This window comes from Phragmites australis, chromosome 2, assembly GCF_958298935.1.
Source record: "Phragmites australis chromosome 2, lpPhrAust1.1, whole genome shotgun sequence".
Classification (NCBI taxonomy): Eukaryota; Viridiplantae; Streptophyta; class Magnoliopsida; order Poales; family Poaceae; genus Phragmites; species Phragmites australis.
The window spans coordinates 47,084,445-47,103,809 of NC_084922.1; the positions used below are offsets into that span (position 1 = coordinate 47,084,445).

At 44.1% G+C, this 19,365-nt stretch overlaps 2 protein-coding genes and 1 pseudogene across 3 annotated transcripts; 2 read left to right on the top strand and 1 right to left on the bottom strand.

Moving 5' to 3' along the window:
- Positions 1-4,362, top strand: LOC133909336 (uncharacterized). Of its 2 annotated transcripts, none has more exons than XM_062351725.1 (13): positions 1-218; positions 1,216-1,362; positions 1,442-1,468; positions 1,575-1,665; positions 1,826-1,869; positions 1,959-2,057; positions 2,621-2,678; positions 2,773-2,825; positions 2,964-3,065; positions 3,171-3,236; positions 3,346-3,470; positions 3,549-3,720; positions 3,879-4,362. In XM_062351725.1, exons 1-13 carry the CDS (start codon positions 93-95, stop codon positions 3,963-3,965), a joined length of 1,197 nt encoding a protein of 398 aa, XP_062207709.1. In that variant the 5' UTR covers positions 1-92; the 3' UTR covers positions 3,966-4,362. The 2 variants fall into 2 exon arrangements, with proteins under 2 accessions (XP_062207709.1, XP_062207710.1); XM_062351726.1 differs by having other exon boundaries at positions 1,228-1,362.
- Positions 4,363-11,456: 7,094 nt separating this feature from the next.
- Positions 11,457-12,617, top strand: LOC133909338 (ethylene-responsive transcription factor ERF008-like; annotated as a pseudogene).
- Positions 12,618-13,338: 721 nt separating this feature from the next.
- On the bottom strand, positions 13,339-16,301 carry LOC133909337 (uncharacterized). The gene is made up of 3 exons (XM_062351727.1): positions 15,996-16,301; positions 15,032-15,180; positions 13,339-14,302 (listed from the first exon to the last, which is right to left on the bottom strand). The coding sequence occupies exons 1-3, from the start codon at positions 16,234-16,236 to the stop codon at positions 13,625-13,627; spliced, it is 1,068 nt and encodes a 355-aa protein (XP_062207711.1). The 5' UTR covers positions 16,237-16,301; the 3' UTR covers positions 13,339-13,624.
- Between the last annotated feature and the right edge of the window lie 3,064 nt (positions 16,302-19,365).

A 19,365-nucleotide genomic window follows, 5' to 3' on the forward strand; every position in this document is an offset into this window, starting at 1 on the left:
TCGATTATTTTTTGTGCACACGGAAACAAACACCAAATTGGCTCCTCTCGGTGCGCTGCCCCCCGTTGCTGACCCCACTCGCCGGTGATCCGATGACGGCGGCGGCCCGCGGTCCGCCGCCGCGCGCCCTCTCCGCGGAGCCGAGGAGGGCTCCGTTCGCCGTAGGCCTCTCCCCTCCGCGACCGGGGGCTAGGGTTCGCGCGGCGCAGCCACGCGAGGTACGGCTCTCCGCTTGCTTCCGGGCAGCCAAAATCACTCGGTGATTACTCGGCGGGGTCGTAGTTGTAGGAACCAATGAGTCGGGTTATGGGTGCTACCGCCTCGCGTGGTTGGATTGAAGCTAAACACGCGGTTTTGCTGCAATTTTGAGGGTATGGGGTGGCGGGTGGTGATTGACGTAATGCAGGTGCAGCCAGGGCAGCTTCACAGCTGAATCTCGTTGCTATTGAAGCGTGAAAACTTTCATGTTGAGACATTTCTTACATTTTGACAATTCTGCGTAGATTGTTTGATTTCATAGCGTGGACTGTGTTGCTCTCAATATGCTGCCGTATGAATGTCCTGAAATCTGATCTATCTCCTTGAGTCACTAAGAAGTTTCCAGGGCAAAGGGTCTAATGGACACATCAGTCATCATTACAACTGCAATTGCTTGCTACAATGAGAATTTTGTGCAATTTTAAGTGCTTGCGGTCAGTGGCGGAGCTTTGTGCTGGCCAAAGGGGTCCATGGCCCCTCTAACATTTGGCTAAAATGCTCAGCATTCCAGTGAATTATAGCTGTATGGTTTGCTTCTTTGTCTTGGTTGAAGCTCCGCCATCGCTTGCAGTTGCAGTAGTGGTTAACATCGTTTATTGTAGTTGTAAGTGATGGCGCTAAACAGCAAAAAACATGTTGTATTGTGGCCATAGCTATAGAGTACAGAGGTCACATTTCATTGACTTCACTAGTTTGACATATTGTTCTGTCAGGGTTTTATTAGTCAAATATTAAATATCATGTATGACACAATGGAAGGGAGATTGGGAGCATAAGTCAGAGTTATGATTATTAGTTTACAACATGAAAAGTCTTATTGCATGAAGATTCCCTTGGCTGCTGTTATTAATTTTTTGTGGAAACTATTAATGAAGTTGTCCAAATTGTCCAATTTTTGAGCTGCCAACAAAACTCTGAACTTTTCGTTGTGATTGTACATTTGCCTCCTGGTTTCAGGAGATTTTTCAGAGCCGTCACCTATCGATATTGTCTAATTTGAATCCAAGGCCGTTGCTATGCCCTCCATGCAATTGTGCTCAGATGGCTTTGGCAGACACAAGAATTGCTTATCAGCCTGATGTTGACCAACATACTGGAGTTCTGGTATGGAAGCTTTCAGAGTATTTATATAGGGTGAATTCTCTCACCTTGTGCTGACAAGTTGTTTTCTGTTCACCTACAGGCCTATGACTTGGTTCAAGGAAACCTTGTAAGTATTGCATTCACATCAATGATTTGCCATTAGTTGTAACAATCGCTCGATGTCGAAATTTCGGGTCCTATCATGATAAGTCATATTCAACACTTAACTTCAGGTGCAGTGGAATTCATTTATGGACAAATCAATACCTGATCCACCAACAGCTGTTCTCCTTCATGGCATCCTCGGGAGCAGGAAAAACTGGGGTAAATGAGCAGTGCTCTGTTTGTGTTTGTAATTTATCTTCATAGTGTATTAGTGCATTTCACATTTTTTCGAGTTGCAGTTGAGCAAAATACCTTTATGTTTTTATGCTTTGGTTGTGAACGATATTAAATTAACTAACTAACCATTTTGGCTGTGCAGGATCTTTCGCGAAGAGGTTGGCTCAGGAATTCCCAATGTGGCAGGTCATTATATCTATCATTCTGATGATGGTCTGAATCGTTTGACATTGCAGAAAAGAAAAAGGATTGATATCTGGATTCTCTTCATGCAGTTCCTCTTGGTTGATTTGCGTTGCCATGGTGATTCAGCATCAATTAAGAAGCGTGGGCCACACACTGTTGCCTCAACTGCTTTTGATGTTCTAAAGCTGGTTTGTAGCTTCTTCTTTTTTCTTCTTTTTTCTTTCCTGGATGGCACAGCAGGGGAGCCCCGTACTGGTTTGTAGCTTCTTGCCACTGCTATTTATACCTTGGGCCTTTGGCTTCTAATGTTTGCATTATTGGTTAACCGTGTTAATTATACTCAATCTCAATAAAACAAAATGTGTAGCTTGTTTGAAAAAAGCTGTATATATGTGCAACGTGTTTGTGTAATATCTGTACATTCATTTCTATTGCACATCTAGCTTTGGGCATCTAGAGACAGGCAGGATTCCAAGTGTGTGGTGACTTGGACTAACTTTTCACGTCATGTTACACACATCAGAATCATATAATAACATACAGATTTTAAGGTTCTGTTAATTTAATAGTGATCACCACGGAGTAAATTACGAAGTGCTCTGTTGCATGGCACTGCACCTATTTTAGATCTTTTATGTTATATTCACTGCTATCTCTTATTTCTCAGTCGTTCATGCTGTTGTGGTTTTCAGTTCACTTGTCTTTTGCTTTTGTATCTATGGGCATACGCTAATTCAACTAAATCCAACAGGTAGTGCAGCTCAGGCTAACCCCTCGGGTGTTGGTTGGTCACAGCTTTGGCGGAAAAGGTTTTTCTTTTTATGTGTCTTTACCTCTTAGAATGTCATGCTTTACATTGAAAGTAATCAAAAGTGTTCTAGTACTCATAAATGTGCCTTGCAGTGGCCTTGAGTATGGTGGAACAAGCTGCGAAACCACTTGCTCGTCCTGTTAGGGTGAGCTCGACTTCTTGCTCTGAATGTTATTATTATTATTTTTAAATAACTCTGAATGTTATTATAGTAGTGGGCATGGCAAGGCAGAAATTATTATTATTTGTTGCTTTCATTTCCTCCATATTCTGTTCCTTAAAGGTATGGGTTCTTGATGCTACTCCTGGCAAAGTTCGGGCTGGAGGAGATGGCGAAGATCACCCTGCTGAACTTATTGAGTTCCTGAGAAGAATGCCTACGCAGGTTGGCCTTTTAATTTTTTCTTAGAAAACTAGTACTACATAATACATTTTGGTGCTCAGTGTCTGCTTTATGCTTTATTATTTACATTTTATTGTTGAAATTTAGGTTCCATCAAAGCAGGTGATTGTGGATGCCCTTGTTAGAGGACGATTTTCTGTGGATGTTGCACGTGTATGATTGAATACTAACCTTTTACTAAAATGCCCTTTCAGGCTACTCTATTTTGTTGTCTCGAATGGAACAAAAGGCATTTCATTTATTTGTTTGTTCTTTGTTTCAGTGGGTGGCCACAAATCTCCGACGAAGCAGTCCATTAGGACAACAATCATCTTCAAGCTTCTCATGGACTTTTGACCTGAATGGCATCTCGGAGATGTACAAGTCTTATGAAGATACCAACTTATGGTAAACCTTCTGCGATGCCAGTTAAGATCATCTTAAAAAAGTATGCTAGGTTATGAACTAATTGAATGAACCGTTCAGGGGGATTGTAGAGAATGTACCGAGGGGGATTCATATTAATTTCCTAAAAGCTGAACGAAGTTTGCATAGATGGGCTCTTGAAGATCTCCAAAGAATTCATACCGCAGAGGAATTGGCTGCAGATGAGGGTGGAGGAGTTGAAATGCATGTGCTTGAAGATGCTGGACACTGGGTATGCATGAAGTACCTCCTTGTATACTAGATATTTTGGCATTTGATTTTTTACTACAGCTGCAAAATCCTCTCCTTTGCTCGTTTGGATGATGTGTTGACACATGGATTAATGCACTACCCAAAGATTTAATTATTCATTTGCGTGTGTCCTTTCAGGTTCATGCAGACAATCCAGATGGTCTCTTTAGGATTCTTTCATCAACCTTCCGGATCGAGACTACTATAAGAGGAATGCAAGACTGAGGATTCAAAACCCCAAGTGGCACTGCCTTATATGTGGGAAGACAATGGCACGCGAAGACGTGTCATCACAAAAGTTGTATTTGAGTTTTGTAGATTACAACGAGAGGGGGACAAAAACCATCAACGATGATCCTAACTGCTATTATTGGCAAGAGGGGGATACAAACCGTCAACGATGATCCTAACTGCTATTATTGGCGAGAGAGGGATACAAACCGTCAACGATGATCCTAACTGGTATAATTGGCGTGTTTGTTCATTTGTTCATTCTTTTCCTGTATCATGTATGTAACATGACAGTCGGTTGCAGTCCTGCTGTTCTTAGAGGAACAACTGTTAATTATGATGTCAAACACTGAATAAATGAGTAGTATTTCCTAATTGTCTCACTACTTCACCCCGATTGTTTCAGTTTTGATATTCTATTCCTTTTGACTTTTGTAAGTTAATCCCATCATAATTTCTTCAGTTGAGTACTGTTTCATGTTCATATGTAGTTCCGAATTTTATTCATTTGTTTTACAATCCAGAAATCAACACGACCCACGCGTGATGGGTAATCTGTCTTCAATGACGCCTCAACACGTGGCATGGAAAATCATCCATTGGTGGGCGAAACTTTGTATTACAAAACCGTAAATTTTGGCCCTTTACATAAGCCATGGGCCTACTTGCAGGATTGCTTAGAAGTATATGTAGGCCCACAGCCCACTCGTCGATACAATAGCAAACGTTGCAAGATTGTTTAGAATTTTTTTTTATTTTTATATTTCGAAAATCAAAAAATTGCAAAACTAGATGTCTATTTGAAAAAATTGCAAAATGGCTTGTTGCCGTTCTAAGGGCGACGGGGATATGTTTAAAAAAATAAAGATATATCCTTTCCATCGGGCAATATGTTCAAAAATCAAAAAGATATTATGTTCTATTGCTCTCAAAATTCTGAAAAATTACTATCAAATAGTTATAAAAAATTCTGAAAAAATATATGTTGAAAAGGATACTATGATATAGCTCTAAAAAATTAAAAAATATATAATATGTACAATGATAAATAAAAAAAGGAAAATTTTATTGTACATAGAGACTGTGTATAATGAAATTTATCTTTTTTTTCTCATGGTAAAAGTAATTGTTTGAGTTGATATTTTTAAGATAAATTATAGAATCTTCTACAACATACTTTTTTCAAAAAAAATCATAACTATTTCGATAGTGTTTTAAATTTTGAGAGTAACAGAACCATATTTTTTTTATTTTTTAACTTATCACATGTTGGAAGGACGATATCTTTATTTTTTTTATTATCTATTAGAAGGGCAACAATAAGCCCTCCCAAGAGACGATAATAGTTTATTTTTGCATTTTTTAAACAAATATCTACTTTTATATTTTTTATTTTCAAAATATAAAAATAAAAAAGTTTGGATTATTTATGTCAGGACGGCCTTGTTTCCCTTTTGGGTCAAAATGGCAAGTGATGTTGTGCCTGGACCCAATAATTTAACAAAAAAGACAAGATCGAAAGAATGACCTTCCGTTTCGGTTTATTGCCAAATAACGTTACAACTTTGGGTTTATGGAAAGTAGGGTGTAGACGTGTGACTTTGAGAAATTAAGTTGAATGTATTTTAGTTATATATGATGAGTAATTGATAAAATTGTTGATTTGATTCGATGATTTTTAAGATTGCATGAGTATGTCTACGAATTGTAATTATGATCATGACTAACTAAAGATTTAGAGAAAATAGAGTTGATATTTTTATCTCTGAATCTAGAAAAATTTATCTCACCGAGTGATCTAGCGTCCAGTGAAATGAATATGCCAGATGGTCTGTTGCTCAGGAAGATTCCACGCATGAGGGTTTTGACTCAGTAGAGAAAATTCATTTAAACACTGGATGGTCCGGCGATGGGCAACACAACACGCCGAATTAATTTTTCCAAAGAGATTGCAAAGCATGTTTGGTGTGATTCTATACATCGGATGGTCCAGCGATGGAGGATGTGCACACCGGACTAATTTTTCTATAGGGGATGCAAAGCTTGTCTGTTAAAGATGTACACGCCGGATGGTCTGATAATTAAAGATGTGCATACCGGAGGATTTTTCAGAGTATGTCTGTGAAGGAAGTATTGCACACGCCGGATGGTCCGGTGATCAAAGGGCAATACATGCTGGATCATCCGGTGTTCATAAATTTTCTATTATGTACTTTCAACTTAGGATTTTGATTCTGACTAATCTATAATGGACTTAGAGATTCGTATTTACTTGTCTTATGATGTGTAGGTAATGATGTAACTTGGCGGTTGACAGCGAGATGATCTAGGCTAAGTAGAGAGCTTGGTGCCGGACGATCAAGAAGGTTGATGGAGTCAAGGGTGATCCTAGTTGTAACGTGGAGAGCAAGCAAAATATGAGAAGGCAGATGAAGACGACGTGTTGACAAAGTCAAGCAAAACGAATGTCAATGTAAGTGATAAGGTAGCCCAAGGAATCGGGAACAGGAGAAACTTGTCGCTGGTCAATATCGAAAGACGGAGTACACCTGTCGACATTGGATTGCTTGCTTAAGGTATAAGAAAGTAATAGTGAGTCACGTTTTGAGAAGTGTGCGAGGCGGTTTCACATTTTAGTCTCAAAACTATCAAAGGATGGAGTGCACGTGGTATTATCGTGAAGCTTACATTGAGACGAAGCTAAGTCATGAAGATACCACGATCGTTCGATGGACGGAGAAAAAATTAGACTAAAATACTTCTAATGATAGGTAGGAGTGCATTGAGAGTGAGGGATATTTTGGTAATAAAAAAAATTTAAGTCTTAAGGAACCTCCCTATACCTATAAATAGAGGGGATGGCTGGTGGAGTTACTTAAGCCAGTAATTTGAGAGCCATATGTTAGGGTTTTAGAGTAGGATGAGAGGATAGCTTAGCCTATGTATATGTGAGAGTTTTTTTTAGCAAAATACATTATAATCTGCTAAAAATAGATTTGTCCTTTGTAGGAAATAAAGTTTATGTTTGTCCCCATACTTGAGTTCATCTCGTTCTATTCTTCTTCTATTAGCTCTCTTGCTTTGTCGCGAGTTTTTAGTTTTTCGTTGTGATTTTCGTTTTGCTTGAGAGCTGAAATTTTTCAATCACCTCGAAGTTGTTCTTGTCGCTAGAGATATAAAATTCATATATAAGTTGGTCTTAATCTCCCTCGCTTCTAGTTTATCAACTCGAATAATTTTTTCACTCGTTGCCTAGATATAAGTACTTACCGTTTCTAGTTGCGATTTTTATAGCTATGACTCTTGAATGATGTTTTATGTAATCTATGGTTCAATTCCATTTATAAGAGTCATGTTTTTATTGGAGATTTTTATTATAATTTATTTCTCTCCTTTATGTTGCTTTCGCTCTTGATTTTAAGATATGTTGGATGAGAAAATAGAAAAAGATTATCTGTTTCGAAAGAAACTGGTTGATGCATCTATTTACGTCTCTCTAGCTATTATTCAGGGTCCTACAGACTTTGGCACATGAGATAAAAGTCCATTTGGCATGTGAAATAACCTTCCAGACTTTGGAATCATCTCTTGTAGGGTGGCGAAGACGTGAGCATAACATTCAGGACCAAGACTACTATATGAGGAATGCAAGACTAAGCAGTCAAACCCCAAATGGTTTATATGTGGGGAGGCAATGGCATGACCTGAAAGGCAGGTGAATGACATCACAAAAGTTGTATTTGAATTTTGTAGATTACAGGAAGAGGACGAGAAAACCTCGGACGATGATGCTAACCGCTACATTGGCGATTGTTCATTCTCTTCATGTTTTGTGTATGTAACATGAGAATTAGGGGAGAATTAGGAAACCTTGTGCCAGAGACCTCACACCATCTCTTGGTTGACCATTGTTTCACCCCGCGCATTAGGGGACATGTTGCAACATGCCTTACCTATCCGGCCATCAACTTCGGTGCATGATTGGTGGCCAACTATGGCAGCCACGCGCTTCGTTCCGCGAAAAGGTTTTAGGTCTCTCCTTTTGTTGGTTTCCTAGAAGTTATGGAACGAATGAAATCGGCATATCTTTGATCATCGAGAGCAGTCTTCAGCCCCAATATTCCGTTCTATTCAGGAGGAAGCCTCCTTCTGAGTTTTTGTGAGAGCGCGCCATCTAGGGTGCTTTATAGCACGAGAGTAGGCCACTGGTAGGCCTCAGGGGTCGTCCGGCCACGAGGTTCTTTCTTTTTGTCTGAGTTGTAAAAACTTCTTGTTAGGCCTTCGGGTCTTCTTTTTATTAATACAACTAGCAATTTTTAGTTGCTACAATGCTGTTCTTGGAGAAACAACATGTAATTATTGTCATACATTTTCAACATGTCATACTAATTGATACTTGTATGTTTCAGTTGTGTTATTCAATCTACTCATTTTGACTTTACTGTTACGAACCAAAGTGATCAACTCTCTGCAGTTACTTATGCCATTTGGGCAATAGACACCTGTTCGGAAGGAATGCCTCCCGAATAGACACAAACATAACTGCTCACCGTGTATAAATCTTTTGTTCATTGTCACTGTTCCATTGCAATCTTAGTTGTCATATTCATACAGTTCCCAATTTTTGTCGCTTGTTTTACAATCCAGAAATCAACAAGTACTTGCTTCGCACTTTTCAAAAACTGGAAGCTGAAACTGTGGTTACAGAGAGCAGACTTATGAGCCAAGCCGATATATCCGACAATTCCAACGTTAACATCACAAGTTTAGTATGGTCGTGCATAGCACTGGTAATCTCACCTGACAGCTAGGTACGGTAAATCCAGACAGTTTTCTCAGGCTAGTGTATCAGGGTGATCCTAATGTCGAGAGGATGACGACGGTGGACAAGGCGCCGATTCAGGCTCAATCAGGAAAAAAAGGCCAGCCTGAACGCTTCCGTCTCGAAGCCAGCATGAACGCTTTTCCAAAGAAAAAAAGGCAAATGCCTGAGCAAAATTTTACAGTTGTGCAGATGCTGCAGTTCTTATGCGCGAGGCGCGCTAGGAAACCCTCACGCGGCTGGATCGACCGCACGGGCAAGCACACCGTACCAACGCACGTCACAAAGAAAACTGTCCGGGAACAACAGCAAAAGGGTACGGATTATCGCGTTTTGCGTACGTGCTCCTCGTCCCTGAGGATTAGATCATCGACACATGAGACTCAACAACGGCCTCGAGTCGTCCTCGGTTCGGCAGTTCTCAGGTGGTTCGGTAATTCTTAGCGGAAAACTTCCCAGTACCGCGTCGTCCTCGTGCTGTACATGGCCGAGCCAAAGTTTTTGTACTGCTGCGTCGGGGACAGCCGATGGCCCGTGCACGAGTACACGACATTGGCAACGTGGGGCTGCCACCGGAGCACGCGCCGCCCAGGAGGAGGGCCATCCACCAACGGCGGCGGTGGGCGGAAAATTCTACTTGGACGAGACGGGGAAGCTGGGCGTCATTGAGTTCTCGCCGGAGCCGGCGTTCGGGTACCTCGCCTACCCGCACGCCGGGTTCCCGGACGGGTCGAACTGCGCCGCCGACTCGTACTTGGTCGCGTCGGGCGGCGATCTGTCCAAGGCCAGCATCTACCTCCTGGGCCTCACTCCCGAGATCCTCACAGCGCGCGTCCACAAGTTCGACCTCTCGGGGCAAACCCCTCTGCGAGTGCGAGGTGGGCGACCTTGACGACAGGGTGCTCCTCTTGAGCTACCCCAATGCGCAGCTGCTATGCTCGGCGAGCAAGTATGGGTTGAAGGGGAACCGCATCTACGTCATGCACATCTAAGACCTGGACGGCCAAAGCGTGGACACGGTGCAGCCGTGCCAGGGCATGACGGAGCCTACGTGCAATCCTTTCTGGATGTCTGCCTATCGATTCTGACTGCGTCAAGGAAGCAACACGATAGCTCGGCAGGGAGCCGAGCAGCTGTTAACTTTCAACTGTCAAAGTGGCAATGATCCCTACATGCCGTGCCACACAATGATACAATCAATAGTCCAAGAGGGAGTCAGTAAGAAAGTTTCTACCAAGATGTGTGGTCAGCTCGACGCGTGACAGCTACTGTTTGGTTCCTTGTTGCTCTCTGCCGTGTCTCTTGCTTCTAGTAGTAGTATCTCGTGTGGACCATAGATTGCAAGACAAGACAACACCACAACACCGTCAGTTAGTAGTAGCCAACTAGCCATCGATGCAAGAGATAAGCTTATTTGTTTTTGTTGTACATGGTCAGGATATGTATTTTGTGAAGAAGTTTTTTTCATCAAATTGTGAGATTTTATAATATGTGGATTGTAAACGGTGAGAACTAACTTTTAGATTAAGACGTTTTATTTTTATTTTTGCTTTAGAACTAGAATCTATAATGGCTAAGTTGAAGTCAACCAACATAAAGATGATGAATGTGACGCACTGAACGAAAAGAACCACGAGATGATACGGTGTTTTATTGTCCGAATAGGACTAAATCGACCACCTATATTGGGATCATTTCCCATTTCTGGGAGGACCTTAGAATTGACCACGCATAGAGTTGAGTTTAATCGCCACACGATTCATGCATGTTTTTTTCCCCGTGAAACCAAGTTGATACGGGCATGCTTAAGATATGATGCTCGGCGCCTAAATGAAACGAACCTTTCAGTGGACAGGCACGTAGTGGGTTTGCTGCTCCCCTATTGTCCCCGTCTCGGAAAGAGACAGCAGCCAAAATCACGTTCACCCAAACCATACCGGGTCCAAGATGCATTCCCAAGGGTCTACAAGAATATAATGCTGCAGCATCAACATCATGGTGGTCAAATCAAAGGTTCATGTATATTCGATCCCCAGCAAATACTATATATGAGTGCGTACATATAGTAATATAATTGTATATGTGCGTTTGTATGTTGTATTTGAGTTTTTTTAAATACTTTAGGTCTTCTTTGGATTGTAGGATTTTTATAGTAATTTTAGAGGATTTCATTTCTTAGGAAATTTTTCTATAAGGGTCATTTGAATCAAGGAATGGACTTATCAAATTTCCATGAAAATCCTATAGAATGATTTCTTTCATAGTAATTTTGGAGGAATTGTAATATGTTCTTTAATGTCTATTTCTCATCCGATTCCTGTATTTTTTCTGCACTTCACCCAAACAGTTATTCCTATAATTTTCCTATTTTTTCATTCCAGAGGATTAAAGATACTTGGACATTTCAATCCTACGTTTTGTTCTTTTGTTTTGAGAATTCTACGTAGTACTGAATATCAGCCAACTTTTCCGACCGAGGAGAGGTCTCCCAAAAGAACGAAGGCGAAAATGATTGCGAGGCTACCTGGAGCACCGAGACGACGTACGTTCACACGGCCTGAAGCACAGTTTGACCCTTGAAAGTTTTGAGCCCGCTGCAGCGTTGCTCTCCTGCCGACCCGCCCGCCGGCCACCGTCCACCACGACAAATATCACCTCGCCGGTCTCACACTTGCCCGCTGCTTCGTTTTTCTCGAGGTCAAAACCCCAAACCAAATCGGCGAGCTGGTCAGCTCACCTCGGGGTTGACCTCCCGTACATATATATACGCGAAGTACGTGCACCTCCAAGCTCAGCTCGCTCGCGCCACAGCAAGCGCGCAAGTCAGGAGCTCGAACGACAGAGGTGTCAGGTCAGAGCTAGCTCAGGAGCTAGGCCCGTCGGAGCGCGCCATGAGGCGTGCGGCGGGGGTTGGCGAGGCAGAGGGGCGGCGCGGGTACAAGGGCGTGCGGCGGCGGCGGTGGGGCAAGTGGGTGTCGGAGATCCGTGTGCCCGGCACGCGGGAGCGCCTGTGGCTCGGGTCCTACGCCACGCCCGAGGCGGCCGCCGTCGCGCACGACACAGCCGTCTACTTGCTCCGCGGCGGCACCGGCGCGGTCCCGGGCGCGGACGTCGCGGCGCTCAACTTCCCCGAGCGCGCGGCGGCCGCGTACGGGGCCGGCGCCGGGGCGGGGCGCGTGTCGCCGCGGTCCGTGCAGCGCGTGGCGTCCGACGCCGGCATGGCCGCCGACGCGCAGCTCGTGGCGGCGCGGGACATCGCGCCAGCGGCCGCGGCGAGGCACGCGGACCCCACCGGCATTGGCAACGCGCGAGGTGGTGGTGGTAGTGCAAGCGCACGGCCGCGTGATTCTGACGTGCACCCGCATGGGCCGTGGGAATACTAGTAGTGACAGTACGAGCGCCGGTAGGGAGCATCTCGTTTCCGGGGAGATTAGCTTGGACGACATAGAGATTATGATGTAACTAACCAAAAGATACGGATATTAACCGATGCAATAAAAACATCTGAGCACGTATGCTGTCAGTGGCGACACGATTCAGTTGAGCCCGCAGTTTGCATGCTAGGAACGGACCGTTCGTTGGCAGGCAAAAGGGGATTAAAATGCTTATTTTTTAGTTTTATTTAGATAAAAAATTACCTTAAACTTTTACATAACAAAATACACACAGCCAAGAGGATCTCGGATCTTATAAAATTTCATTCCATCTTAACACTAAACTCGTACGCACCCCAAATTCTCTAAAACTCGCACCTAGTACGGGCGGGCCGCCAGGACTCCAACCAGGCTTCAATGATACGAACGAAAGCCAACTACCAACCGGGCTACGAGTCCTTCGCCGAGCACCTTCAGAGTTGACGACTGGAATCCTGACTGCGTGGTGTGTCTTGCATCAACCTGGACTTTGGAGCACAGGGACAGACGGTGCAGTAACCGTCATCAAGAACAGTTAAGCCTAGGCATGCGTTGAATTGAACAGCTAAAACAGTCGAGCTCCAGCTTGCCAGGTTCTTCTCAATTCCGTCCGTTCCTGCGTCAAGGAAATAGCACAGCACTGCTGTAGATTATTTCGTGATTGCCGTGAATTAACAGCACCTAACCAGGCGACGCTTACGCCATGTTTGACGACAGGCAAAAGAGATGAGCAGGAAAAGCAAATGGCAGGTGATTCATGAAGCCATGCACGCGACGAAACAAAAAAGGCATTCGTGAGTGGGCGCACCACGTTTCAGCTAGCTGTGCTGCCCTCAGATTTCTGAATTCCTGTCGATATCGCAGATCTCCCCAACTTTGCGCCTCACGCGTTTACCTTATCTGGAGCAATACCTTCATGGTTGACCATAAAGGCAAATCCATTTTCGGAGGGCACGCGGACATTCAGATCATCTTCAACCTGTATTTCAGAGCTGTATCAGTTGGTAGTTTGCCACTAAGCAAGTAAGCACGCTTGAGATGAAAAAAATTTCAATAACTACACCAGACATACCATTTTCTGGAAAGCTCCAACCAGACATACCAGGGCAAAAATTTTCAGTTACAGACAGGCTAGTGCAGAAGTCTCATCAGATGCAATATAAACACCAGATAAAGTATCATCTTTGGGCACGGCAGGCAGGAGCCGTCAAATAACTACACGTGCTCACGTACCACTGCTAATTGTGCCAGTACTTGGCATCGTTATTTCACTAAGTAAAACAAACAAAGTAAAATAGTCCCTGGACGCAGCTACCTAGAGCAGGGCGATCACACTGGCTGTAACCAGGTCAGATTACTCAATTATGTACAAATTGGCCACATCAATGGTGGCAAACTATGCTGCAAGCAAGCAATGTTTACACCCCATCTTGTTTCGGCTTTTGGCTCAGCTCCGAGTATTGGCCTCCCATCAGCTGCAATATCTCAGTCCACAGGCAAGAAGGATCTGCAGTTAGCGCATCTGTGATCAGGCCTGAGCTGCAGGAAGTGACAACCCAGTATCCTGCATCAATCTCACTCAACAACTGGTCATGATCCCAAGCTGAGTACCCCACATAGAACTTCAGGTCTTCAGGCTTAACTGCACCATTCTTCAGAAGAGCACTGGCCTTCTCCAGGTCAGTCCGGAAACCAAAGCAGACACCTGGTACCACCTCTTCAAACCCCTTGATCGGTCTTCCATCATTCATCCTCATCAAAAATATGCTCATGTCGACAGGGCCTCCAAACAAGAGGGAGCAATCACCAAAAGGGGTGGCCTGCTCTCCAAAGGATGGGTTCACATGTTTCATCTTCGTGTACAGTGGACGGTTCAGGATGATACCAAACGGGCCATCATAGGCATCTCTTGAGCCTAGTCTTAGGAGAAGGATGACAGTTCTCTCAAAGGTACCATTCCCATCAAGCTCTTCCGTGGCAACTAACACGCACCCAGACTCTGGCATTGGAATAGAATGAGCCCACTTCCAGGGAAGACAGTATACTGGTTCATCCTTAGCTGTCTGTGGTTGAGTATTTGCACCTATTGTTTGCTCCTGGTTTGGATGCATGATAAAAAAAGGAAAAATTAGAGGCCAATAAGAGATTTATTAACCAAAACACAGATTAGCATCAGGTAGAGACAGGCTATTGTTTTGCTAAAGGTGAAAAAAAGGGATCTGATCTGTACACCAGTCATCAAGTGTATATAAAGGACAAAATGGAAAATTATGGGACAACCAAAAAGGTAAGTAGGACACTGGAATGTATTAGCAATAGGGCACTGAAAAATCTTGTTAGACTACATAATGGAAAAGGTCTAGCAGTGTAATTTTTTGTCTATCCTATTACATTGCTGGGAAGTTTAAAAGGAACTGGGATAAAGAATACGCGCAGCGAGAACCATTAAAAAATCCTAAATCAAATGAAGGCATCTGCACATAGGTGATAGTCAGACAATCGAGAACAGTTTAAAGTCACAAATCTCAACTTTCTACAAAAAGAGGGAATATTACGGACTAAGATGAAAATTGACTTGGGAATAACTAAAACATAATTTGTGCCATGGACAATCCAATACACTTCGCTCTTCAACAAATGAGTGTAAGTGAAGCAAAATAGTAGTTTGAGCTAATATGGAATTTAAATTCGGACTCTAAGGCCATTCTTTTGTACACAATAAATAAGAGCTACATTCCAGGTGCATGTCAAAATCTCTTGGCGCACTATCCAGCATGAATGGAGAGCCACATTTGGAACAACTTAGTTCAAAAGGATTGCCTTACCAACTTTGGAATCACAAAGCTTGCTCTCACGTCTCGCCAATATGATAAGTTGCTATTCACATACATCATGTCATTTGATTTTGGTTCACCGTGATTTTGGCCCATTCGGTTAGAAGCATCTGCACCTGGAGCAGATGCATCATCTTTTCCTGCATGCAGAAATCATCGGTTCAAATACAGACCATAGATAGTGCATCAACCCTAGTTCATGCTTTTCCACCAAAAACTTTAGAACAATCACATCAACAAATAAATATCATAACAATGTATGTATCTGATATTAGGAGTAGATTTGAAGAAAGATGAAAAATGCCAGCACTGCATAACCCAAAAGTTCCCCATTTTGCATTCCATATAACTTGCACTCGCCACTTGATGTTGATGATGCCTTTTCTATATTGTATACAACTAGAAGTACAGAGATATTGAACTCACTTTAATATGCTGATTCAGCAATGCAAGCATAAACAAAGCTGTGTGCTTGGACGAACCATATGTAACTACCAGAACTCCACAACTTCTAAACCTAAATCGGCACAGTTAACTCTTTTTCAATCACAAGCTGCACCTACAAGTATACCAACCTCCAAATAGACCCGAAGAATCCGTCCTTCGAGCTCATTACATACGCAATTTATCCTATACCTCATCAATCATTACAATTTACAACTAGAAATCCACTGAGACCGGGACACCATTCGAGCACAAACTGTACGGTAACCAACACCACGGTCGATGCAAAGGTCACATATTTCTGCCCATCATTCCATTACCCAACGGTGGCAATATCCAAAGGACGACGCCAAAATCGCACCTCCCCAGAGCCGATCATTTCAATCAGCACCCAACCTACAAAGGTTCTGACCATTCCCCGCATACAGATCGCCGCCGAAATCCTACCCTACCCCACTATGATCGCACCAATCAACATCAAAGCACCAAAAGCTCAGCCAAGAGAGCCTACCGGAAGAGGAGGCCTTGTCCTTGGGCTCGTCGCCGTCCTCTCGGCTGTTCTTGCTCTTCCTCCCCGACGCGCTCACCGCCAACCTCGGCCACCGCGCCGGCTGCCGCCTCCACCTCGTCGGCCCCACAGCCAGCGAGCCGATCTCGCCGGCGGCGGCAAGGGGGGAGGACATCGCCGGCCGGGGTGGCCTCGGCGTGAGGCAAGGCCCACCGGCCTTCAGGCTGAGGGCCCACATGTCCATGGGTGCGAGGGGCCTCTGCTAGTGGTCCCAGGTCTGGGTGGAGAGTGGAAACAGAGAGCGGAAGCAGAGAGAGGTCGCTGGTCTGGGTCGCTGAGTGGTTAACTGGTTATTTATCTTTAAAGGAAAATAACAAAATTTTGGAGAACGAATGCAAATACTGAGATTTTGCTCTAAATTCCAATGCAGATTCTCTCAAAAACAAAAACAAACTAGAGAAACGTACAATATGTTGCAATCACCGTGGCCAATCCTTGCCCCTGTCCCAGCGTACTCAGCTACAGCGGCTGATTTCCACGCTGCTAGCTCTGCAATACGTTGCCTCCATCACTTTTTCTTAGCTCGCCTCTAAATACGTTGCCTCAATATTACCACGGCTAGCCCTATTCAAAGGTAAAAACAAACAACCGTTAGCTCCCTTGCTGCCTTGCAGTTCCGAGGTATCATGCACACGCCGTCTATTTTCTCTGGTTAGCAAATGTTTTCTCTTTGTTATTTTTACAAAATAGCAAGATGGATCATATTAATATTATGGCTAGCTAGCCACGATAGTAATTTTTGATTAAAAATTAGTGTATTTAGCTTTTTTATGAGGTTAGCATTGTTTTGTTACAAAACGTATAAAGTTAGAAAAAAAGATAACAAATATAAGTAGTAGAAGAGAAAATTAGTTAGACTTCAAGCTTATACTCGTATATATATATATTGGTTTGATTCGTATAAATTTTGATTAACATTCAAAATTATACATCAGATATAGACAGTCCAATCAAAATCAAAATATATTTATTTTGTTTGCATGTTATATCTTATCCGCTATCTACTTGATGTAATGATCTTGAGCTACACGATACTTCTTAATTTATTAGCCTTAGTAAGAATTTTGAATTTTTTTTCATTATTTTTCATTAAGTGAAGTATAACAGGCCCCGCTTGGAAGGGCAGTGTGCTGCATTGAGATGGGCCGTCCGGAGCGTTCGTGGGCCGTAACGGGAAACTAGGGTTGCGGGCGGCCGTCTGCATGTAGCCCATGTGATGATGTGACCCCAAAGAGGCCCCACAAAATTATTCGTACTGGGCTATACGACTGTGGCCCAGCATCGCGCGGCCGATGATGTATTTTTTTATTTTTTTATTTCGAAAATAAAAAAATTGTAAATCTAGACATTCGTTTGAAAAATTATAAAAAATAGTCTAATATGTACAAAATAAAGATGTCATTCTTTCAACAGACAACATTTTAAAAAATAAAAAATACTATGTTCTATTGCTCTTAAATTCAAAACACTATCAAAATAGTTACAAATTTTTTAAAAAATAAGTATTTTGCAGAGTATACTGTAATCTACCTCCTTTTTTTTCCAAACGGGCACCTAATTTTATATATTTTTTATTTTCGAAATATAAAAATAAAAAAGCTCTGGTGTATGTATAGAGCCTCTCCGCTGTAAGGCCGGCCCTGGACCTCTTCTTCCTCGCGTCTGCAGCCTTTCGCCCCCTCCTCCGTCCCCCGCTTCCCGCACTACTCCAAGAGACCAAGAAGACCAAGCAAGACGCGCGCGAAACATGGATGAATCCGCCGCTGCCGCCGCGCTGGTGCTCGCGTTCGCCGGCGAGGCTTCTCCCCGGTCAGGCGCCGTGGAGCTGCTGAGGCTGGCCGGTGATGTATGTTTAAAAGGGAACTAGGTTTTCAGAGACGTTACTTTGCCAGTTACAGTTGAAGCTCTCAGAAACAAGGTTTATTTCCCAGAGCTTCTTGACCAAGAATATGCAACTACTTCTCATGGGAAAATAACTCGAGTTTTGTGCCAAGCCCGTTTTGTGCAAGCTTTTGCAGCTGGCAAGGTTGTTTGGCACCCTTCCGTAGCACATGTGTTCTTGGCAATGGCATCAATATCAGACTGTTCCGAGCTCAGGTCCTTGAGACCTTGACTGGACTTCAGTGAGTTTGAGGTGACCAAAACACTGTCAATCTCGAATTCTCGATCACGTACAGAGAGTCAGAGACCGTCTGATCATCATGGGCTTCAGTGAATAGTTTGAGGTGACCAAAACACTGTGATTTGTGAAGTGAATCGACTGAAACTGCACTTACTGTACTTACTGCAGGGGATGAGGTAGCCGCTACGGCATGATAGCGTGATCAGTGTGGCTCCAGGTAGGTCGCCATGACACCGATCATGCCCGGTACGGCATGCTCTAGGACGAGGAGCACCTGCGTCTCGTGGGTGTCCTTGGGCGCAAACTACATCTTCAGAGCATCACGGAACAGAAGCTTCGCTCCCCAGCTTGCACATCAACCTTCCAGACAGCGTCCCGAGTCCCGACCTGTGGAGCGGTGCGTACCGGCGGCGGCGGCGGCGGGCGTCCCTCTCGGCGACGTCAGGGGCGTCTCCTGACCATGGCGCGGCACTACCATCGCTTTTGTACCGGGTGTCCCCTGATTAATACGGACCGCGAGATGCGAATCTAATGGCTGTCAGCTACCCAAAGGCCTGGTCGGTGAATGAAATACCGACCGCCCGCCGGGGAGCCAGGAGGCGGCGAGGGAAGGAAGCACGTAGAGTGAAGGGCCGGAACCCTGTGCCGCTCGCGTCACGCCAAGCGCGTCGGGAGGCCCGTCAACCACGGCGTGTGTTCGGAATAGCACGCGACGCATGCTGGCGACTCCGCTGCAACGGCCGCGTCTGCGTCGGACGTGCCGCGGTGGACGGAGAAGTTGAGGGGTGGTGAATTTGGAGGAGCGGGTAGGTGGGCCAATGGGAGGGGCGGCGCTGGGTGTGTCCACGAGGCGACGGTGGGAGAGGGAGCTTCAGGCTGGGTGGCATGGCGCGCTTTCTTTCCCTCCTCTGCAGCTCTGCTTCAGGGTGGGATTTGCATCCATGAAGTGGCATGGACCGTGATGATTGCCATTAGATTGGATGGAAAATGTGCAAATCCTTGGTCCAAACTGAAACTTTTTTCAGGATTTTGCAAAGTAGGCACAACGGTAACAGCAAGCAGAGTTTCAGTAGTTAATATACTTGTTGGTCTCTAAGAGCATTTCTGAATTTAACGCTGTGTGCTTGCTCGTGTGATTCTAATCGTCTGCGGCAAATTTCGTTACACAAGACTAAATTATGATGTTTTCCT